We start from the raw sequence: 23,576 nt of genomic DNA, 5'->3' as shown, positions 1-23,576 counted from the left end.
CTTCCCCCAGGCCCCCGGCTCATAGATGCAAAATGGGACAGACTCCCTCCTCCCCAACATTAGGGAGCCCCTTATCTCGGGGTTTTAAGATCTAGCCTCTAGACTGTCAGCTCACTGTGGGCAGGGAAAGTGTCTGTTTATTGTTGTATTGGACTTTCCCAAGCGCTTAGCCCAGTGCTCTGCACACAGTAAGCACTCACTAATTACGAGTGAATGAATCTAACACTTGGCCCTCCCTTCCCTAACTGCAGAGACGGGACGGAAGGACCCGGGCTCAGGGTCTGAAGACCCAGGGATGGTGGGAGGTGGAGAGGAAAGAGCCCGGGCTTGGGAGTCAGAGGTCGCGGGTTCAAATTCTGGGCTCCAGCTGTGTGATTTTGGCCAAGTCACTTCACTTCTCTGGGCCTCAGTGACCTCATCTGTAAAATGGGGATGAAGACAGTGAGCCCCACGTGGGACAACCTGATGACCTGTATCTTCCCCAGTGCTTAGAACAGTGCTCGGCACATAGTAAGCGCTTTACAAATGCCATCATCACCAGAAGGCCAGACCATCCCCTGGCTCTCACTTGGCAGCAGCAAGCCGGCAGCCCAGCTGGCAAGGAGACCCTGCGGAGTGGCTAATTACCGAGGACAGCAGGTGTTTCGGTGTGAATTCTCATCCCGGCCAAGGTCAGGTCCCTTCCTCCCTCCCCCAACTCACATTGGGGGTCAGGAACCACCCCGGCTCCTTCAGTTCAGCCGGGCAGGACCCAGGCCCGGGACTGGAGGAGGCGGTGGGAGGTCAGATCCAGCCGCTTCCCAGTTCAGCCATCTTCTCTCTTCTCCCAAGGCAGGGCGGGCTGGGCTGCTCGAGGAGGGGGAGAGAGGACGGGGGAGGAGGTCCGGACACCGCGTGGGAACCGCAGATGCACAAGTGAAAGGGGACATCTCAATCGAGCCGACAATTCTGGGCCGCGTGGCTGTGACAAAGACTGCAGGAAGTGGAGGGACACGCACGCACGTCAGCCTTGGCTCGCCTTCAGGCACCCGCGCACATGCTCACGGGACAACTCAGGGGGGCCGTGGTTTCTCACGCGCGCGCACACACACACACACAAACACACGCATTCACACGCCTGCAGGCGTACCCGGGGCCTGCCCCCGGTTGGGGTGCCAGGTGAGCAGGGTGGGGGAGGGGGCCATCCGAACGAGACCCCAGGATCATACCTTCCTCCCCTCTCCCACTCTTCCCAGGGACTCTCCCCCAGATCCTCCCAGCTGCTGAAGGACCCCCTCCCCGACCCAGGGTTGACCCCCCCCCCCCAAAACTCCCGCCGGCCGGCCTGTTGAGTCAGAGGCATCCGATCTAGGCCTCAGTGCCCGGGTGGCCCTTGGGGTCAAATGTCACGACGTGCAACCCCCCCCACCGGAGGTGGGTGAAGGTCCGGGAGTCATCCCACCCCTCCCCTCTCCCTTGTCCTCTGGCCTCTGGTGCAAAGAGACGGTCAAGGCCCAGGCCCCGCATGTCCCGGAGGGACAAGATGTGGAGGCCTGGAGATCTTAAAGGAAAGAGGGGGGTGAGCTGAGGAAATGCGTGTGGGTCTGGGGGCCTGGACCTTCAGGGTGGGGGGTTGGAGGAGTGGCAGAGCTCTTCCCTCTGGCCACTGCTCCCTTTGAGGGGCACCAGAAGTGGGGCGGGGGGGGCCAGTGGTTGGCTCGGAAAGGCTCTCTCCTTGTGCCCACCGCCACACCCTCCTCTCCCTTCCACAAACTGTGCCCCCATCCCCTCTAGCCTCACTCACTTCCTGCTCCCTGGCCCTTCCCTTCTCCTCCGCGCACCCCCTCACTTCCCTTTTTTTTACCCTCCCCTTCCCCCACCCGCCAGGTGCCCCCAAGACGGCGAAGGTGAGGTGCGGGTGAAGCCCTGCACCCCAGGCTCAGAACCAACGAAGACCCCTCCTCATCCCCCACAGTCGACGAGGCAGACTCAGCATCACCGTCCCCCCCACCTTAGGGTGGGTTCCCCTCCCAGTGGGCGCCAACTCGCCACCCCCCCAACTGGGGCCGGCTCCCCTGGGGTCCGGGGAGAGGACGAGGCAGTGGAGGAGGAGGAGGAGGAAGGCCCAGCTTGGAGCAGGCTGAAGAATCTCCTTGGGTGGTAGTGGGAGGTTTGGGGAGGTGGACGCAGATGTTGGTGCTGATCCAGAGAAGCTGTCAACCAGACGCCGCATGATGGGGTGAGGTGCTATATTAGAGACGATTCCAATCCTGGGGCGAGTTTTACCCATCGGGCAAGACCAGGGGAACCCCAGCCTCATTGGGGTCTCTCTCTCTCTCTCTCTGTCTCTCTCCTGTATGAATCTATCTGCATATATTTTTATACATATATATGTATAGATATGTATAGAATTTTCTGCATGCGCTGATTTCAAAAGAGCTGTACAATAAGTTTCTCTAGCTGTAACCCGGCCCCCTGTCTCTTCCTCCCCCCTCCTCCTCCTTCTCCTCCTCCTCCTCCTCCTCCGCCTGGCCCCCCGTGCCGTCCCGGGGCCGGATCATTTTTTCCGAGCCAGGAAGGCCACCCCGACAATCACGGCCAGGAGGGCCACGGCTGCCCCCCCGGCCAGAAGCAGTGGCTTGAGGTTCTCGAAGACCCCTGAGCCGCCCCCGCCGGCGGCCTCCCCATCCTCGGCCCCAGCCCCGGCCCCCCGGGCCTCCGAGTCCGGGGTCGGGCCTGCGGGTTCGGGGCCGGCGGGCTCGGGGGCCACGGGCCCGGGCTTGAGGTTGCTGTGGTTGTTGAGGAGGGCGGGGTCGGCCAGGGCCGTGGCGGGGGGCTTCTTGGGGGTCGGCACGGCGGGGGGCACCGGCAGCTCGCGCTTCTCGGGGGTCTCCTTCTTCTCGGGGGCGGCCGTCGGGCGGGCCTTCTCCGGCTGGGCGGGGGTGGCCTTGGGTTCGGCCTTGGGGCCTCCGGTGGGCTGCTTGCCCTTGGACTCCATGGTGCCCGGGCGAGGAGGGGGTGGCCGGCGGAGGTGGCTGGGCCGCGGAGCGGGGCGGGCGGCGGGCTCCGGGGTCACGGACGCGGCGGACGGCTCCCTCGGGGTTCAGCCGGTGTGCCCGCTGGGCATGGCCCGGGGCCTAGCGTGGCCTGCAGAAAGCAAGCGGGGCAGGAATCAGTAACAATCCTAATAGTAATCCTAATCATTACAGTACTCGTTAAGTGCTCACTATGTCCCAAGCACTGTTCTAAGCACTGGGGGAGATGCAAGTCATTCATTCAATCATCTTCCATTCCTTCAATCGTATTTGCGGAGCGCTTGCTGTGCGCAGAGCACTGAACTAAGCACTTGGGAAAGTCCCAGAGAACAATAGAGACATTCCCTGCCCACAATGAGCTCACGTTTTAGAGTGGGGGAGATGGACATCAATACAGAGAGGTTAAATTATAAACATAAGCGGTGTGAGGCCGAGAAGGCAGGAAGAGCAGAAGGAGCGAGTCAGGGCGACGTAGAAGGGAGAGGGAGATGAAGAGAAAGGGGCCTTATTATCGAGCGATCACTGTGTGCAGAGCACTCTAATAATAGTAATAATAATTATGACATTTGTTAAGCGCTTACTTTGTGCCAGGCACTGTTCCGAGTGTTGGGGTGGAGACAAGCCAATCGGGGTGGACACAGTCCCTGTCCCACGTGGGGCTCACAGTGTCTATCCCCACTTTCCAGATGAGGGAACTGAGGCCCAGAGAAGTGAGGAGCAGTGTGGCTCACTGGAAAGAGCACGGGCTTTGGAGTCAGAGGTCATGGGTTCGAACCCCGGCTCTGCCACTTGCCAGCTGTGTGACTTTGGGCCAGTCACTTAACTTCTCGGTGCCTCAGTTCCCTCATCTGTAAAATGGGGATTAAGACTGTGAGCCCCACATGGGACAACCTGATTCCCCTGTGTCTACCCTAGCGCTTAGAACAGTGCTCGGCACATAGTAAGCGCTTAACAAATACCAACATTTTTTAAGTGAAGTCACTTGCTCAAGATCACCCAGCAGGCATGTGGTAGAGCCGGGATTAGAACCCAGGTCCTTCTGAATCCCTGGCCTGGGCTCTAGCCACTAAGCCACACTGCTCCTCAGGGAGGGGGCCTGGGTTAACTGAAACCCCACACCCCAATACCAGACCACCCTGGATGCTCCTGATCTCGCCGGAACTTGTAGGCTAAGCAGGGATGGACCTGGTTAGTACTTGGATGGGATCTGTTGCCGAATTGTCCATTCCAAGCGCTTAGTACAGTGCTCTGCACATGGTAAGCGCTCAATAAATACTATTTAATGAATTGAATGAATTAGACTGTGAGCCCGTCATTGGGCAGGGATTGTCTCTATCTGTTGCCAAACTGTACATTCCAAGCACTTAGTACAGTGCTCTGCACATAGTAAGCACTCAATAAATACTACTGAATGAATGACCACCTGGGAACACCGGCTACTGTATGGTCCCCCCCGCAGTCAGTAAGCTCATAGTGGGCAGAGAGTCAGAGGTTGAGGGGCCTAATCTCGACTCTGCCATTTATCAGCTATATGACTTTGGGTAAGTCACTTCTCTGTGCCTCAGTTACCTCAACTATAAAATGGGGTTTAAGACTGTGAGCCCCACATGGGACAACCTGATGACCTTGTATCTACCCCAGTGCTTAGAACAGTACTTGGCACATAGTAAGCGCTTAACAAATACCATCATTATTATTATTATTATTAATTTTCATTTTTATATCTACCCCAGCACTTTGAACAGTGCTTGGCACTTAGTAAGCGCTTAACAAAATATCATTATTATTATTATTACTATGTGTCTATGAGATTGTAATATTGTGCTCTCCCAAGTGCTTAGTACAGGTCTCTACACACAGTAAGCGCTAAATAAATACCACTGACTGACTGAACCCACTGCCAACTCCGCATAATCACAACTAGAGAGAAGCAGCACGGCCTAGTGACTGGAGCCCGGGCCTGGGAGTCGGAAGGATTTGGGTTCTAATCCCTGTTCTGCCTCTTGTCTGCTGTGTGACCTTGGGAAAGTCACTTCACTTCTCCGTACCTCAGTTCCCTCATCTGTCAAATGGGGATTAAGACTGCCTTCCTCTTCTCCCGCTCCCTTCTGCATCGCCCTGACTTGCTCCTTTTATTCATCCCACCTCCCAGCCCAATACCACTTATGTCCACATCTGTCATTTATTTATATTAACGTCTGTCTCCCCCTCTAGACCGCAAGCACGTTGTGTGCAGGGGATGTGTCCGTTTATTGTTCTATTACCCTCTCCCAAGCACTTACTACAGTGCTCTGCACACCATCAGCGCTCAATAAATACTGACTGACTGTGAGGCCTATGTGGGGCCATGGACCGTGTCCAACCAGGCTAGCTTGTATCTCCCCCTGCGCTTAATGCAGCTCCCGGCACATAGTAAAAGCTTAACAGATACCATTAAAAAATTAATAAAATAGAGGGGACATGAGGGTTTGATCGGGGAAGGCCTCTTGGAGGAAGTGTGATTTTAATAAGGCTTTGAAGGTGAAGAAAGGATCTGTCACGGGCCCAGCGGGCACCTCGCTGGGTTGTGCCAGTCTCCGTCCGCCTTCCTGGTTCTCACATCCGGCCGACTCATTCCCTCCGGTCCCTGGTGCCCGGCGGGAAGGCAGTTGCTTAGCAACGAGGGCGGCAGAGGCTGGGAACTTGGAAGGGAGAGGAGGAAGAGGGACTGGGGGGAGCCCAGAAGGAAGACCCGGATGGACCATGGAAGATTCGGGGAGCTGGAGGGGGTGCTGCTCTGCCCTGTTCCCCCACATATCCCTCCTCATATAATAATAATAATGATGCCATTTGTTAAGTGCCTACTATGTGCCAAGCACTGTCCTAGAGAAGCAACGTGGCCTAGTGGAAAGAGCTCGGGCTTGGGAGTCAGAAGATGTGGGTTCTAATTCCAGCTTTGCCACTTGTCAGCTGGGTGACTTTGGGCAGTCCACTTAACTTCTCTGTGCTTCAGTTACCTCATCTGTAAAATGGGGATGAATAATGTGAGCCCCATGTGGGAGAACCTGATTACCTTGTACCTACCGCAGCACTTAGAACAGTGCTTGGCACAAAGTAAGTGCTTAACAAATGCCATCATTATTATTATTATTATTATTCTAAGCGCTGGGGGAGGTTCAAGTTAGTTTAGATACGTAGGGCTCACACTCTCAGTCCCCATTTTGTAGATGAGAGAACTGAGATCCAGAGAAGAGAAGTGATAATAATGATGATGGAACTTGTTAAGCGCTTACTATGTACCAAGCATTGTTCTAAGCGCTGGGGTAGATATAAGGTAATCAGGTTGTCCCACGTGGGGCTCACAGTCTTAATCCCCATTTTCCAGATGAGGGAACTGAGGCCCAGAGAAGTGAAGTGCCTTGCCCAAGGTCACGCAGCAGACATGTGATGGAGCCAGGATTAGAACCCATGACCTTCTGACACCCAGGCCCACGCTCTATCCACTAAGCAACACTGCTTCTCCACAGACAACGTCTCTCCCCTCCTTCAAAGCCTAATCAAAGGCCCATCTCCTCCAAGAGGCCTTCCCTGAGTAATCCCGCCTTTTCCTCTTCTCCCACTCCCTTCTGTATCGCCCTGACCTGCTCCTTTCTTCAATCCTCCTCCCAGCCCCACACCACTATGTCCATAGCCATCATTCATTTATTTCTATTAATGTCTATCTCCCCTTCTAGACTGTAAGCTCACTGTGGGCAGGGGATGTGCCTATTTATTGTTCTATTGTCCTCTCTCAAGTGCTTAGAACAGTGCTCTGCACACAGTAGGTGCTCAATAAAGGATTGACTGCCTGCCTGACACGGAGACCTCCGATCTTTTGACCCCATCTAATTTTTTCAGGTCATCATGCCCCGTTTAGCCTCCATTCCCAAACTACCTCCCCCTGATGATCAAATCGACTCCCTCAACACCATCCTCTCTCCTGAACTCCACTCTCTCGCTCCCCCATCCCTTCGCCGGTCTCGTATCGCTGACCCCTCAGCCCTGGATCACCTCCACAGTCTGCCGCCTTCCCTCCTATGCACGAGCCACAGAGTGCTGCTGGCGGAAATCTAGAATTCAGGCTGACCTCATCCACCTCCAGTTCATCCTTGCATGCTTTAGCTCTGCCTTCTCCTCTGCCCGGCAAAATGATTTCTCCGTCCTATTGACTCCCACGCCCATCGCCCTCGCCAGTTCTTCCAGTCGTTTAACACCCTCCTCAAACCCCCCGTCCCCCTGCGGCCCCCATCTCTTGCTCCTAATGATCTGGCCACCTACTTTATTGAGGAAATGGAAGCTATCAGGCGGGATCTCCCTAAATTTCCCCTTTTCCTCTTCAGCCCCTCCCTCCTCCTGCTCTTTCTTCAACTTTCCCACCCTTCCCAGCAGAACCTCTAAAGGAGATCTCCTGCCTTCTCTCAAAATCCACTCCCTCCACCTGAGCAACTGAGCCCACCCCTTTTCACTCTGTCAAAGCACTTGACTCCTCTTTTCTTTCCTCCCTGAACAACATCTTCAACATTTGGCTCTCCAGTAGTTTCTTCCCCACTGCTTTCAAACACATCCAGGTCTCCCCATCCTAAAAAAACTTCCTCGTCCCCTCGGCTCCCTCCAGTTATTGCCCCATCTCCCTCCTCCCATTCCTCTCCAAACTCCTTGAGCGAGTCGTCTACACCCGCTGTCTCCGGTTCCCCTCCTTCAATTCTCTCCTGGACCCGCTCCGATCCGGCTTCCGTCCCCTTCACCCCACAGAAACCATCCTCTCGAAGGTCACCGGTGACCTCCTTCTTTCCAAATCCAACAGCTTCTATTCCATCCTAATCCTCCTCGTCCTCTCAGTTGCCTTTGACACTGTGGACCACCCCCTTCTCCTGGAAACATTATCCAACCTTGGCTTCACTGACACTGTCCTCTCCCGGTTCTCCTCCTATCGCTCGGGCCGCTCATTCTCCGTCCCTTTGGCGGACTCCTCCTCTGCTCCCCACCCCCCACTGTGGGGGTCCCTCAAGGTTCAGTTCTGGGTCCCCTTCAAGGCTCCGTCTACACCCTCTCCCTCGGAGAACTCATTCGCTCCCCCGGCTTCAATATCACCTCTATGCCGATGATTCCCAAATCTCCCTCTCCAGCCTCCACCTCTCTTCCTCTCTGTAGTCTCGCATGTCCTCCTGCCTTCAAGACATCTTTACTTGAATATCCTGCCGACAACTCAAACAGAGCTCCTTATCTTCCCACCCAAACCTTGTCCTTCCCCTGATTTTCCTGTCACAGTAGACCGCACCACCCTCCTTCCTGCCTCACAAGGCCGTAACTTTGGTGTTATCCTTGACTCCTCTGTCTCAGTCAACCCACATATTCAATCTATCACTAAATGCTGTCGGTCCCACCATTAAACATTGGTAAAATCCACCTTTTCCGCTCCAGCCAAACTGTAATCACATTAATGCAATCGCCTATCCTCTTTCGCCTCCATTACTATATCAGCCTCCTCGCTGACCTCCCCGCCTCCTGTCTCTCCCCACTCCAGTCCACACTTCACTCTGCTGCCTCGATCAATTTTCTCCAAGACCATTCAGTCCAGGTTTCCCCCCCTTCTCAAGACCCTCCAGTGGTTGCCCTCCACATCAAACAGAAACTCCTCCCACAGTAAGCACTCAGTAAATACGATTGATTAATTAAATGATAGAGGCTGCCTCACCCCCATCCCCTGTTTCCCTGGGCTCTGCTCCGGACCATTCCAGAGTCCAATCAACCAATCAGTGGTATTTTCTGAGCGGTTACTGTGAGCAGAGCACTGTACTAAGCACTGGGGAGATACAATAGAGGTCAGGGATTGGTGTTACTTGGTGCAGAACAATCAGTTAGAGAAGCAGCGTGGCTCAGTGGCAAGACCCCGGGCTTGGGAGTCAGAGGTCGTGGGTTCTAATCCCGGCTCCCCCACTTGCCAGCTGTGTGACTTTGGGCCAGTCGCTTCACTTCTCTGGGCCTCAGTGACCTCATCTGGAAAATGGAGATGAAGACTGTGAATCCCATGTGGGACGACCTGATAACTTTGTACCTAACCCAGAGCTTAGAACAGTGCTTGGCACAGAGTAAGCGCTTAACAAATACCAGCATTATTTTTCATCAATCAGCTGTATTTATTGAATGCGAACTGCACACAGAGCTCTGGAGAATACAATAGGATGGGATTTTAGCCATGATCCTTGTCCATAGCGAGCTTACAAACTAGAGGAGGAGATGGGCATTAAAAGAAATTATGATGGGCATTAAAAGAAATTATGGCTAGGGGAAAATGGTAGTGGAAGGATTCAGACATCCATCCTTATCAATCAAAGGTATTTACTGAGTGTTTATTGTGTGCAAAGCACTATAATAACTACTCGGGTACATAATTTTCAACTCGATGGCTTTTCTCCCTTCTACTTAGACTCTGAGCCCCATGTAGGACAAGGTCTGAGTCCAACCTGATTACCTGGAATCTACCCCAGCACTTAGTACAGTGCTTGGCACACAGTAATTGCTTAATCAATATCGTGATAATACTCTCCTAAGCTCTTAGTTCAGGGTTCTGCACACAGCGTGGCTCAGTGGAAAGAGCCCGGGCTTGGGAGTCAGCGGTCATGGGTTCAAATCCCGGCTCTGCCACTTCTCAACTGGGTGACTTTGGGCAAGTCACTTCACTTCTCTGTGCCTCAGTTACCTCATCTGGAAAATGGGGATGAAGACTGTGAGCCTCACGTGGGACAACCTGATTACCCTGTATCTACCCCAGCGCTTAGAACAGTGCTCTGCACATAGTAAGCACTTAACAAATACCAATATTATTATTATTACTTATCTGCTGTGTGACCCTGGGGAAGTCACTTTACTTCTCTGTGCTTCAGTTACCACATCTTAAAATAGGGATTAAGACTGTGAGCCCCACCTGGGACAGGGGCTGTATCGAATCTGATTTATCTGTATCCACCTCAGTGCTTAGTACAGTGCCTGACACATTGTATGTGCTTAACAAATACCACAATTATTATAATTATCACATTACCTTTGGTGATTGATTGATTGCCAGGGACCAGGAACTGGGCCACTATAGAAAGCGGGTAAGTGGGCTACCAGGATCGGCCAGTTGTCCCCTCCTGGGAGGTCTGTGTTTTAGTTCTCACTCTGGGGGTCTGTCTCTCCCCTTCCCTCCCTTCCCCAGCCTTTTTTTTTTTAAATGGTATTTGTTAAGACTTACTACATCCCAGGCACTGTATTAAGCACTGGGGAAGATTCTAGCTAATCAGGCTGGACACAGTCCCTGTCCCACATGGGACTCCCAGTCTCCATCCCCATTTTACAGATGAGGGAACTGAGGCTCAGAGAAGTGAAGTGACTTGCCCGAGGTCACCCAGCAGACAAGTGGTCCTTCTGACCCCCAAGCCCGGGCTCTATTCACTAGGCAAGAGGGCTTCTCCGGCTGCCTTGCCCCAGGGCTCTTTCGGGGGGTGTGAAAGTTCAGACCCGCCCACAAAACTGCTCCCCCAGGCACCCCAACAGGGGACTCCTTCTGACATTCATTCATTCATTCAATTGTATTTACAGAGTACTTACTGTGTGCAGAGCACTGTACTAAGTGGTTGGGAGAGGACGAATGGATGAAGGGACACATCCCCCCACCCTGTCACTCCGCTCCCTCAGCGAGGCCCAGCTCAGCAGGGCTGAGGGGCCTGGGAAAGGGACACTGGGGGGGTGCTCAGGGTCGGGGGCAGGGGTGGGGGGGAGCAGACACAAATAGTGGGGGGCGCAGGGGCTCAGGATGGGGGCTGGGGTACAAGCTGAGGGGGGCAGGGGTGGGGACGCAGTGTGTGTTTGTAGGGGGGTGTCTTAGGGCTGGGGCTGGGAGGCCTGGGGCTCCTGGGGTAATTAATAATAATAATAATAATGGTACTTATAAAGCACCATGGCTTAGTGGAAAGAGCCTGGGCTTGGAAGTCAGAGGTCATGGGTTCTAATCCCATACAATGTTCAAGCGCTTAGTACAGTACTGTGCACATAGTAAGCACTCAATAAATACTAGTGACTGAATCCCGGCTCTGCCACTTGTCAGCTGGGTGACTGTGGGCAAGTCACTTCACTTCTCTGGGCCTCAGTTCCCTCATCTGGAAAATGGGGATTAAGACTGTGAGCCCCACGTGGGACAACCTGATGACCTTGTATCCCCCCCAGTGCTTAGGACAGTGCGCTTAGTAAGCACTTAACAAATGTCATCATTATTATTATGATTAAAGTGCTTCCTATGTGCCAAGCACTGTTCTAAGCATTGGAGCAGATCCAAGCTCATGAGGTTTGGACACAGTCCCTGTCCCACAGGGGGCTCACAGTCTTCACCCCCGTTTTCCAGACGAGGGAACTGAGGCCCGGAGTAGCGTGGCTTAGTGGAAGGAGCCCGGCCTGAGGAGTCAGAGGTCGTGAGTTCTAATCGTGGCTCCGCCGCTTGTCAGCTGGGTGACTTTGGGCAAGTCACTTCACTTCTCTGGTCCTCAGTTCCCTCATCTGGAAAATGGGGATGAAGACTGCGAGTCCCACGTGGGACAACCTGATCACCCTGTATCTTCCCCAGCGCTTAGAGCAGTGCTCAGCACATAGTAAGCGTTTAACAAATACCAACATTATTATTATTATTAAGTGACTTGTCCAAGGTCAATTATTATTATTATTAAGTGGTTGTCCAAGGTCGCACAGCAGACAAGCGGGCAGAGCCGGGATTAGAAGCCATGTTAGGGAAGGGGGATTTTTTTAGGGGGGAGGGGCAAAGACACTTGGGGGGGCGAGGGGGAGGGGAGATTGCAGGGCTGGGAGGGCGGATGACGTCACGTCGTTGACGTCACACGGGCCGCCAGCGCTTGCGCGGAGCGGTCCGGCCGGTCCCTGAGTCAGCTGCGGGGGGCGGGGCGGGAGGCCGGGGGCCTCCTGGGTCCTGCCCGGCTTTTCCATCTCCCGCCCCCCATCCCCATCCCTTCCTCCATCCCCATCCCTTCCTCCATCCCCATCCCTTCCTCCATCCCCATCCCTTCCTCCATCCCCATCCCTCTCCCTATCCCTCCCCATCCCTATCCCCACCCCCATCCCTCCCTCACCAGTTCAAGGTCACACATTGAAGGTCCCCCCACCACTGACCACCACTGACCCCCCCCCACCCTTAACCACCGGTCCCAGGGAGGGAAAACCCACCCAGTCTGGGGGAGGGGGCGAAGCCGACCCCGCCACCCCGAAAAGGCCAGGCCCAAGAGGAGGCCCGGAAGAAGGCAGCCAGCCCCTTCCTCACCCCCTAGGGATGAGGCTATTTTTAGGCCTGATGACGTCGTCCGCTTCCAACACCCTCCAAAGAGCCCCCCAGAAACCAGACCACCCCCCACCACCACCACTGTCAAACTGGCCCCTCCCTCACCTTGCCACTTTTCTCCTTTCCCCTCCCCCCAGGCCCTCCGGCGACCCCCTTCCCCAATCAATCAAACGGAGGAGGGCAGCCGGCCTGCGGACCCCTTCCCCAATCAATCAAACGATCAATCAGTTAATCAATGGTAGCGACGGAGGGCTGCCCCAACCCGGTGACCTTCACGGGGGCGGCAGGGTCTCGGCTGCACTCCAGGCCCCTGGGGGGTGGGGGGCTTAGGCGGGGCTGAACTCTGCCCCCTCCCCCAATTTTGGTGTGGGGCGGGGGGGTCTCAGCCTCTGCACCCTTCTCCTCCCTGACGCCCCCCACCAGTGGGGCTCCCCTGGCCGGTCCCGGCGGGAGGGATGGGGGATGATGGGGAGGGGAGAGAAGGGCAGGGGGGTCCTTACCTTCAGAGAGTCCGGGTGGTCGGTCCTGGCTCCGGCACTGCCGCTTCAGCAGAGGGGGAGCGGCGGTCGGAGGAGGAGGAGGAGGAGGATGGAGAGCAGGAAAAAAAAAAGGAAGAGAACTTGGGAGTTTCCCACAATGCACCGCTCCCGACTGCATGAAGCAGAAGACGGGGGGCGGGGGGGGGGGCGGAGCGGACCAATCAACGCGGAGAGGCGGATACCTTCCCCCCTACCCCCCATCCCCCCCCCCAGCTAGATGCCCCTCACCCAGTCCTGCCCCCCGAGCTGGGCAGTCCTCCAGGCCCCAACCATGTCTGCTGCCGAATTGTCCATTCCAAGCGCTTAGTCCAGTGCTCTGCACATAGTAAGCGCTCAATAAATACGATTGAATGAATTGAATGAATGGATAGACGGGGGATGGGCCACCCCGCTCCTGGGGTGGGGGGCGAGGGGGGACCTGCCAGCCTGGGAAGTCTAGGGAGATGCTGATGGGGGGCACAGACCCCCCTCCAGACCATAAGGCCGTTGTGAGTGGGGAATGTGTCTCTTTATTGCTGTATTGTACTTTCCAAGCGCTTAGTACAGTGCTCCGCACACAGGAAGCACTCAATAAATACGATTGAATGAATTAATGAATGCTGTAACTAGAGTATTTGTTAAGCACTTTCTATGTGCCAGGCACTGTTTAAGCTCTTTGCTTTAAGACTGTGGGCTCGTTGTGGGCAGGAATCGTCTCTCTTTATTGCTGTATTGTATTTCCCAAGCGCTTAGTACAATGCTCTGCCCACAGTAAGTGCTCAATAAATACGACTGAATGAATGAATGAGTGAATTCAAGCAAATCGGGTTGGACCCAGTCCCAGTCCCACTTGGGGCTCACGGTCTCCATCCCCATTTTGCAGATGAGGCAACTGGGGCACAGAGAAGTGAAGTGAGTTGCCCAAAGTCACACAGCAGACAAGTGGCGGAGCAGGGAGTAGAACTCGTGACCTAATGTCCTCCAGGCCTCCTGCCCTCGCCTCCACCCCTGCTCTTGGTCCCCTGGTCTTGGCCCTCTGACTCTGTGGGCAGGGAATGTGCCTCTTTATTGTTAAACTGTCCACTCCCAAGCGCTTAGTCCAGTGCTCTGCACACAGTAAGCACTCAATAAATATGACAATGAATGAACGACTGCTCCCTTCTCTCTATTCCTTCTCCATTCTCCCTTCCCCTTAGACAATGAGCCCCAGGTGGGAGAAGGACTGATGATCTTGTAACTACCTCAGTGTTTGGCACAAAGTAAATGCTCAACAGCAGCGTGGCCTACTGGAAAGAGCACGGGGCCTTGGAGTCAAAAGACCTGGTTTCGAATCCCGGCTCCACCTCTTGCCTGCTGTGTGACCTTGGGCAAATCACTTCACTTCTCTGGGCCTCATCTGGAAAATGAGGAGGGGAATACCCCGTGGGGATGGTCTGAGGATGCCTGAGTGGGTGGGAAAGATTGGGCCCCTGCAGAGAAAGGCTCAGGAGAAACCCAACGGATGATCCCGATCGTGAGCCAACCCCGCCTTGCCCTGAGCTGGAAGCTTGGAAGCTCACCCGAAAAAGAGACGCTCTTCCCTGAAGCCGCTGGGCCAGTCAGATGGCAGCATCCTTAGGAGGAACCCAGCAGGGAAACTCTGCAGGGGTGGGGATGCGGCCCAGACCAATATCCTGCGCCCCTCTCCACCCAACAAATGATTTCTTCCACCCTAATCTCACCACCCCCTCCAGGGGACCACCCATCTCTCTCCTCCCCCTATTTTTAAATTTTGACGGTAACAATAATAACTGTGGTATTTAAGTGCTTACTATGTGCCAGGCACTGTACTAAGCGCTGGGGTGGATGCAAGCGAATTGGGATGGACGCATTCCCTGTCCCACGCGGGCCTCACCATCTCCATCCCCATTTTACAGAGGCTACTGAGGCCCAGAGAAGTGAAGTGACTTGCCTAAAGTCACACAGCAGACAAGTTGCGGAGGCAGGATTAGAACCTGGGTCCTCCTGACTCCCAGACCTGGGATCGACCTGCTTCTCTAATGGTACTTCTTAAGCACTTACTATGTGCCAAGCACCCCAGTAATAATAATCATAATAATTGTGGTATTTGTTAAGCACTTACTATGTGCCAGGCCCTGTACTAAGCTCTGGGGTGGATACAAGCAAATCCGGGGTGGACACAGTCCCTGTCTCACCTGGGGTTCTCAGTCTCAATCCCCATTTTCCAGATGAGGTCACTGAGGCCCAGAGAAGTGAAGCGACTTGCCCAAGGTCATACAGCGGACAAGGGGAGTCGGGATTAGAACCCATGACCTTCTGACTCCAGGCCCAGGCTCTAGTCACAAGCCCATGCTGCTTCTCTACTAAATGCTGAGGTTATTACAGGGTTTATTATTATTATTATTATTACCGGATAATCAGGTTCGACACATTCTCTGTCCCACTTGAGTTCCACAGTTTAAGTAGGAGGGAGTAGGATTTAATCCCCGTTTTACAGCTGAGGTAAGCAAAGCACAAAGGAATAAAGTGATTAGCCCAAGGTAACATAGCAGGTAAGTGGCAGAGCTGGAATTGGAACTCAGGCCCTCCAACTCCCCGCCCCTTGACTTTTCACAGATCACGCTGCTTCCCCTCATATTTCAGAGCCCAGCGCTTCTCACAGTGCCAGGCACATAGTGCTTAACAAACACCATAATTCGTACTCGAGCCCAGTGTCTTAATTCCAAACACTCTCTATTTTTCATTTAGCACGGCTTCTCTTTAGCATCGCTCTAAACAGTTTGATTCAGAAAATAAATAGCCACTTCTATTTAGAGTATTTATTTCTCTTAACAGACAATACACACTTTCTATTTAGAATATTTATTTCTCTTACAAGACAATACACGAAAAAATTACAACTTTTCTTTTAAAACTCTTCAAAAGAAAAAAAAATATAATATTTCTTAAGCAGCAGTTTCCCAAAGTACAGGTTCATCCAGGATTTTACAGTCAGATTTTGGAAGGGTGAGGGGCAGGATGATGGAGAGGGGGTGCTGGTGTGACCCAAGGGGTCGGGGGGGGGGCAAGTTAAAATCCCCCCAGTAGCGTCAGGGTGACCCCCTCCCTACTACCAGGAACCCTGTTTAAGGAACAGCACCAGCAAGACCAGGGAGGGGAGGTGGGATGGCGGAAATCTGGGGGAGACAAATCATGACCAGATTGGGTTAATCACCAAGCACAGCGGGGACTACTTAACGCTGAAAGATTTGTCACAGGGTGGGCACAGGAGTCGGGGCGAGGAATCTGGACCACTCGGGGTGCCCACCGACGAGGACCGGGCAAGAAGGCGGGCACCCAGACCACCCCCACCGCCCGCGACGATGCGCCCATCTGAGCCGAGGGGCCGGGGTGGTTGGGAAGAAACGAGACACACCAAACGTTCCCACTCCACCCTGCAGCCGAACGGTCGGCCACTGGCCTGCTGAAGTGACCTCGGGGAAGTCACTTCACTTCTCCGGGCCCGATCTGCAGAATGGGGATTCGATGCCCGCTCTCCTTCCCCTTCCACCTGGGAGTCCCATAGGGGATCTGGACTGTGGCCCACCGGTCCTAAGTCAGCACTACGATGGTGCCGGGCACCTAGTAAGCGCTTAACGAATACCACGATTATTATATTATTATTATTATTATTATGGGGTCAGTTGGTGTGGGGGCCACGGAAAGGGAGTGGCGGGGGGAGGGGGGAACGTCCGTCCCAGGTCCCTGAAAGTCCCGCCGGCGTGGAAGGAGACAGAGGCGGGGCTGGTGGAGAAGAGGCCGAGGCGAATGGAGAAGTTGGGGACCCAGACTTCCTATTTTAGGGGAGACTCCTTGGGAAGGAGGCCTTGATCTTCCCCTCGGACCCCGCCTGGAGGGGCCGTCCCTCTCTAAGACCCTCTCCCCAAAACAACGTCCACGCCTTCCCACGACATCTTGATTCAGGAAGAAATCTGTCACCCACCCACCCACGCTTTCCTGTCCTCGGACTCCCCGGCCTGACCCTCACCACACAGCCACGAGCTGCCCAACCCCCCCCCCCAGAAGACCCCCATGCATACACGAGATCACCACCACGCACGCACAACCGGAAGACACCACCACACACCCACAAGATGTACCAAGCGGACACACGATCGCGAGACCACATACCCGACCACACAACCGTCACCACACTACAGCTACGGGACCACCCCGGCCACGACACCGCCAGAAGACCACCACACACACACACACACACAAAACCACTCCACCACACAACAGCCACAACACCACTACCACATGCCCAGGAGACCACCACACTCCAACCTTAAGTCCACCGCCACCGGAATCACAGGCACGGCAACACCCAGCGTCCAAGGCCTCCCCGCTTTCCTCTGCTGGGGGAAGGGCAGTCCAAGACAGAGGACCTACACGCTCCCGTCTCCCCAGATGAATCTGCTTACCTTAAGCTCACCCCAGCACTAGACCGGAAGCTCCTTGTAGGCAGGGAACGTGTCTACGTTCCGTTGCACTCTCCCAAGCGTTCAGTACGGTGCTCCGCACCCAATAAGCATTCCAAAAATTAGATCGATCGGTGGATGCGGTACCGTTACTAAATCCTGCGACCCCACCTTTGCCGGCCCCTCTTTTCGGAGAGGTCCCCCAGATACCCCGTCCCTTTTCAGCTCCCCGCCGATTGCCTCAAAGAGGTCAGTTGCGTCAAGGGTCCCCCGCACCTCAAGAATGGGGTTGCCACTTCTCTCCCCGGTAGGTCACGGGGCCTGACTAGCAGTGGTCCACGGATGCCACTGGGGAGTCCTCTGTCAGGGCTCCCGGATGGTTCCAGCGAAAGGCTGGCCGGCTGCCACGGCCCCCGGGCCCTACCCGCCATTCCTGAGGAGATCTAGGCCGGGTCCCACCCCCACACTCTGCTTAGGGCAGCAGGGGTCCCAAAAAAGGGGGTCAGTCACCCCCCGGAAGTCCTCAGTCCCCCTTCCACGCACACGCGGCACCTGGAATTCCGCTCCTGGTGCGGCCTCTCCACCGGTCCTTCCTCGGTGCCTTTTCTAGGGGGAAGAGTGGGGAGGGGGCATGGACGGAGTCGCTCTTTGGGCTGGCGGAGGGGCCGGGCCGGGAGCCCTCTTCTAGAGACAGTGTAGCCCATCAGAGAGGTGGGGACGAGGGGGCAGGGGTGACAGAGACCATCGCTTCCATGCCCCCCCCCCCCCCCCCCCTTGGGTCCCAGCCCCGGGGGCCGCGCACACGTCACGGGTCAAGGGTCAGGTCACGGTTTAATAAATAGGTCCTCGCCAGCCGGGCAGAGGGGACGGTCGACTCGCCCACCCTAGCCGGGAGGAGGGGGAGCCTCCAGCACCGTCTCCCCCACTCCCCCAGGCCGGGCGGAGAGGGGACGCCGTCTCCCCCCCGGCCCCCTCCGGGGCCCAGTGTCCGAGGCGAGGTCAGGGATAGGGCCGGCGGGCCCTTCCTAAGACCCCAACTGTCCAGGAATGTAAGGGTTTTAGTATTTGACGTAAAAAGTTGATCCCAGTTACTCTGTTGGCTTTTGGGGGGTCCGGGGAGGGGGCACACAAGGAGGCAGGGTGGAGAGGGAGTTTGTCACGGCTCCTCTCCGAGGTCCCCTCTCCCGTCCTCGTTGGCCCCAGAACTAGACCCCCGGAGACCCACTTCCTCTTCTCCCTGATAGTCCTCTGAGCCAGCACAGGGGTGGGGGGCGTCTGTGGCGGAAAGGGGGTGGCAGATGGTAAGGGGGGGTGGTCTCCGTCTCCAGCTCCTTTCCCCCAGAGGGTCTCATGCCCCTCCCCGACCTCAGCCCGGCCCGGACGAGTCATGAACGGAACACGGATGCAGGAAGGGGCAGCAGAGACGGGCGGCGACCCCCGGGAGAGACGAATCACGCGCCTTTCCCTGCCCCGCTTCCCTGCCCTGGGCTCGGCCCTTGCCCCGGGAGGGGGTGGGAGCAGTTTGAGGGGGGTGGGGGGAGGGGGGAGGGAGGGGCTAGTCCCGGCGGGACTGGAGGGCGTCCAGGAGGTACTCGGCGATGCCGATGAAGTAGACCACTTGAGCGATGCCAAAGAGCGGGGCGATGACCAGGGCCCGGCAGTAGGCCCCTTTCAGGAAGGCCGAGGGACCCTCGTTCCGAAGGATCTTCCTGCAGGGACGAGGGAGAGCGGGAAACAGAGGTCGTCAGGAGGGATTGTGTCCGTTCAGCGTTCTACTCTCCTCTCCCGAGCGCTTAGTCTAGTGCTCCGCACACAGTAAGCGTTCGATAAATACGACCGAATGAATGAATGACCCTGCCTCTGGCCTGGAAGGCCCCCCCTCCCTCTCCATATCCACTGGACAATCACTCGCTCTTCCCCGGCTTCGAAACTCTCCTAAAATCTCACCTCCTACATTCTTAAGACTGTAAGCTCATTGTGGGCAGGGGATGTGTGTTTATTGTTCTACTGTAATAATAATAATCTTGGTATTTGTTAAGCGCTTACTATGTGCAGAGCACCTTTCTAAGCGCTGGGGTCGACAGAGGGCCATCAGGTTGTCCCACGTGAGGCTCACAGTTAATCCCCATTTTCCAGATGAGGTCACTGAGGCCCAGAGAAGTGAAGTGACTCGCCCACAGTCACCCAGCTGACAAGTGGCAGAGCCGGCATTAGAACCCATGACCTCTGACTCCCAAGCCCGGGCTCTTTCCACTGAGCCACTCTGCTACTCTGTACGGCTTCTCTGCTACTGTACTCTTCCAAGTGCTTAGTACAGTGCTTTGCACACAGTAAGCACTCAGTAAATACGATTGAATGAATGAAGGAATGAGCCTCTTCCCAGAAGTTTTCCCCGACTAGACCCTCGTTTCCTCTTCTCCCACTCCCTTCTGCGTCAGCCTTGCATTAGGATTTTCTCCCTTTATCCCCCCCTGCCTTCAGCCTCCCAGAGCTCGCATCCAGATCCATCCTACATACGCAGCGTGGCCTTGGGGAAAGAGCCCGGGCCTGGGTTCTAATCCCAGCTCTGCCACATGCCTGCTGTGTGACCTTGGGCCACTCACTTCCCTTCTCTGGGCCTCGGTTCCCCCCTCTGTAAAAAAGGGGATTAAAGGGCTGTGCCCAACCTAATTACCTTGTATCTAGCCCAGCGCTTAGTACAGTGCCTGGCACAGAGTAAGCACTTAATAAATAGCATAATTATTACTAAGACAGACCCCGCTCCCCTCTCCCAGGCCCCACCCCCCCGGCCCCCACCAGCTCCTGACCTGGCACAGTCCAAGACGCCCGAGTACGTGTCTTCGTTCACACCTCTCTGCAGAGACTGTAAGCGTGTCTTCACCACTGGGGAGACAGGAGAGTCCGCGATGGGGGAGAGACACCCTCTCCCCCGCCCCCCGCACCTTCGGCCCCTCCCCGGAGGGGTCCCCACTCTTGATTAATGCAGAGAGTATAGGGTATATACCCTAAGCCGCAGAACAACTAACCTAAATCTATGTACGAAGCAAAAAAAAAATGAATATATAGTTTGGGGTGTATATGAGAAGCAGCATGGCTTAGTGGAAAGAGCCCAGGCTTGGGAGTCAGAGGTCGTGGGTTCTAATACCGGCTCTGCCACTTGTCGGCTGTGTGACTGTGGGCAAGTCACTTAACTTCTCTGTGCCTCAGTTTCCTCATCTGTAAAATGGGGATTAAGACTGTGAGCCCCACGTGGGACAACCTGATTCCCCTATGTCTACCCCAGCGCTTAGAACAGTGCTCGGCACATAGTAAGCGCTTAACAAATACCAACATTATTATTATTATTATTACTTGTCTGCTCTGTGACCTTGGGCAAGTCACTTCACTTCTCTGTGCCTCAGTTACCTCATCTGTAAAAATGGGGATTAAAAAATGTGAGCCCCACGTGGGACAATCTGATTACCCTGTATCTACCCCAGCGCTTAGAACGGTGCTCTGCACATAGTAAGCGCTTAACAAATACCATAATTATTATATATATAACAGCTCATTGTGGGCAGGGAATGTGTCTGTTTATTATTATATCGCACTCTCCAGAGAGCTTAGTACAGTGCTTGACTCACGGTAAACGTTCAAATTCAACCAAACAACTATGCAAAGACTCCAAACTAAATGTTTTAAGACTGAAAAGGAGGCGTTGTTTGTTCAAGGCAAGTTTAGTAGACCATTCGCAGCCCCGATGCCCGTCTTCAGGATGAAAGGGAGCTTTCTGTTCATTCAAAGGCAGGTTCAGGACAGCGTCAACGCCAGAATCGGGATCGTTTGGTTTGAAGTCAGGAAGCGTTGGGTCGCAGGGGCCCCACAGAAATGGAAAAGCCCCGGGCCTCGGGGGAGGATTCACTTGAATCGTATTTATTGAGCACTTACTGTGTGCAGAGCGCCGGGCTAAGCGCTTGGAAAGTACAATTCAGGAACTATTCACCCACCCCCGGCCTCCCGAGAAGGCAGACTCACCATCGCAGGGGTTCACGGCCACAGCGGCTGCGCTTCCGGCCACGCAGCCCGACAGGAAGGACACGTAGAAGGGGGATTTGCCATCGGGGCCGGACTGGCCCAGTTGGTTCAAGTTGGCAAACAGGGGGAAATAAACGATGGAGAAGGGCACGTCCCTGGGGTCGGGGGCCGGGAGGGAGAAACGAGAGGAGAGAGGGTGGAAGAAATGAGTAAAATGGGATGGAGCTGGCGGCAAACCCATTCAATCATTCATTCGATCGTATTTGTTCATTCATGCATTCGATCGTATTTATTGAGCGCTTCCTGGGTGCAGAGCACTGGACTAAGCGCTTGGAAAGTCCAATTTGGCACCAGATAGAGACCATCGCCGCCCAACGACGGGCTCACAGGCTAGAAGGGGGAGGCAGGCAACAAAACAAAATTAGAACAATACGGAACGTTTCACTAATTGGCCTATCATTGAGCGCTTCCTGGCTGCAGAGCACTGTACTAAGCGCTTGGGAGAGGACAATCAACAGAGAAGCCGCATAGCTTAGCGGAAAGAGCCCGGGTTTGGGAGTCAGAGGTCTTGGGTTCTACTCCCACCTCCTCCACTGACCAGCTGTGTGACTTTGGGCAAGTCACTTTCACTTCTCTGGGCCCCAGTTACCTCATCTGGAAAATGGGGATCTCTGCCCACAACGAGCTGACAGTCTAGAGGGATCCGGGTTCCCCGGGGTCTGTAAACTTGTATCATCCCCCTCTGGATGAAGCAGCGTGGCCTAGCGGGTAGCATCCAGATCTGGGAGTCAGAAGGACCTGGGTTCTCACCCCGGCTCCGTCACTTGTCTGCTGAGGGAACTTGGGAAAGTCACTTCACTTCTCTGGGCCGCAGTTACCTCATCTGAAAAACGCGGATTAAGGCCGGGAGTTCCGTGTGGGAACTGGATTAACTGCTCAATCTCGGTTTTATTCCCCATTTTCCAGATGAGGTAACCGAGGCCCAGAGAAGCGAAGTGGCTTGCCCAAAGTCACACGGCTGACAAGTGGCGGAGCCGGGATTAGAGCCCACGACCCCTGACTCCCAAGCCTAGATACGAAGTAATCAGGTTGACCCACGTGGGGCTCACAGTCTTAATCCTCATTTTACAGATGAGGTAACCGAGGCCCAGCTCTGCCACTTGTCTGCTGTGTGGCCTTGGGCAAGTCACTTACCTCATCTGTGAAATGCGGATTAAGGCTGGGAGTTCCCTGTGGGGCAGGGACTGTGTTCAACTGGATTAACTGCTCCATCTCGGTCTTATTTCCTATTTTACAGATGATGTAACCGAGTCCCAGCTCTGCTATGTGCCAAGCACTGTACTATGCGCTGGGGCAGAACCAGTTTTAAGTAGGAGGGAGAACAGGTATTGAATCTCCATTTGGCAGATGAGGGAATCGAAGCCCAGAGAGGTGTAGTGACTTGTCCAAGGTCCCACAACAGGTTCGTAGCAGACCTGGGAATTAAAACCCAGGTGTTCTGACTCCCAGCCTGTGCTCTTTCCACCAGGCCCCGCCGCTGGTCTGTCTTGAGACAGACTGTGAGCTCGTTCCAGGCAGGGAACGTGTCTGATGTTATATCGTTCTCTCCCAAATGCTTAGTATAGGGCTTTGCACACAATAAATACAATTATTAATACGAACGGGGCCGTTCACCCCAAATCTCAGGGCCTCCGTTACCTCATCTGCAAAATGGGGATTAAATCCTCCCTTCTATTTCAAGTACGAGGCCCATGACAGGTAGGTACTCTGTCCCATCTGATGATTTTGCATCCACCCCGGGGTTTAGTGCAGTGTCGGGCACATAGTAAGCACTTAAATACCATTATTAGTAGTATTATTACTATTATTATATCGATTCCCCACTCACTGTGGGCCAACGGCTGTGCTGAATAGAGGGGAGGGCACAAAATAATCAGATGGGACACAGACCCCTAGTATCCGCCCCTCCAAGCTCTCAGTCGAAGAGGAGCAGGGCACCTCATCCTCATTTTGCAAACGAGCAAACAGGCTCAGAGAAGTTAAGTGACTTACCCAAGGTCACACAGTAAACCAGTGAAGGAGCTACGCCCCGCTGAGCTCTTTCCCCCAGGGAACAAACCTTCTTCTAGGCAGGGAAGCTTGTGTGGGCAGGGAATGTGTCTGTTACATTGTCTGCTCCCAAGCACTTAGAGAAGCAACGTGGCTCAGTGGAAAGAGCCCGGGCTTAGGA

The 23,576-nt window shown here is 54.8% G+C and overlaps 2 protein-coding genes across 3 annotated transcripts in view; both read right to left on the bottom strand.

The window, feature by feature from the left end:
* Positions 1-819: 819 nt before the first annotated feature.
* CEND1 (cell cycle exit and neuronal differentiation 1) lies at positions 820-12,999 on the bottom strand. Its single transcript, XM_029059429.1, has 2 exons — positions 12,855-12,999; positions 820-3,126 (listed from the first exon to the last, which is right to left on the bottom strand). Exon 2 carries the CDS (start codon positions 2,975-2,977, stop codon positions 2,537-2,539), a length of 441 nt encoding a protein of 146 aa, XP_028915262.1. The 5' UTR covers positions 2,978-3,126; positions 12,855-12,999; the 3' UTR covers positions 820-2,536.
* Positions 13,000-15,676: 2,677 nt separating this feature from the next.
* The window catches only part of SLC25A22 (solute carrier family 25 member 22), a 34,624-nt gene continuing 26,724 nt past the window's right edge, over positions 15,677-23,576 (bottom strand). For both annotated transcript variants that reach the window (XM_029059420.2, XM_029059419.1), the window contains exons 8-10: positions 21,347-21,501; positions 20,140-20,215; positions 15,677-19,041 (exon numbers count right to left, since the gene is read on the bottom strand). In XM_029059420.2, the coding sequence (XP_028915253.1) occupies positions 18,888-19,041; positions 20,140-20,215; positions 21,347-21,501 (385 nt within the window). In that variant the 3' untranslated portion in view covers positions 15,677-18,887. The remainder of the gene's footprint in view (positions 19,042-20,139; positions 20,216-21,346; positions 21,502-23,576) is intronic.

The sequence above is a fragment of the Ornithorhynchus anatinus genome, chromosome 3, assembly GCF_004115215.2.
Source record: "Ornithorhynchus anatinus isolate Pmale09 chromosome 3, mOrnAna1.pri.v4, whole genome shotgun sequence".
NCBI classification, from domain to species: Eukaryota; Metazoa; Chordata; class Mammalia; order Monotremata; family Ornithorhynchidae; genus Ornithorhynchus; species Ornithorhynchus anatinus.
Note: the sequence above shows the minus strand (reverse complement) of the source record. Positions and strands in the feature narration are given on the sequence as shown.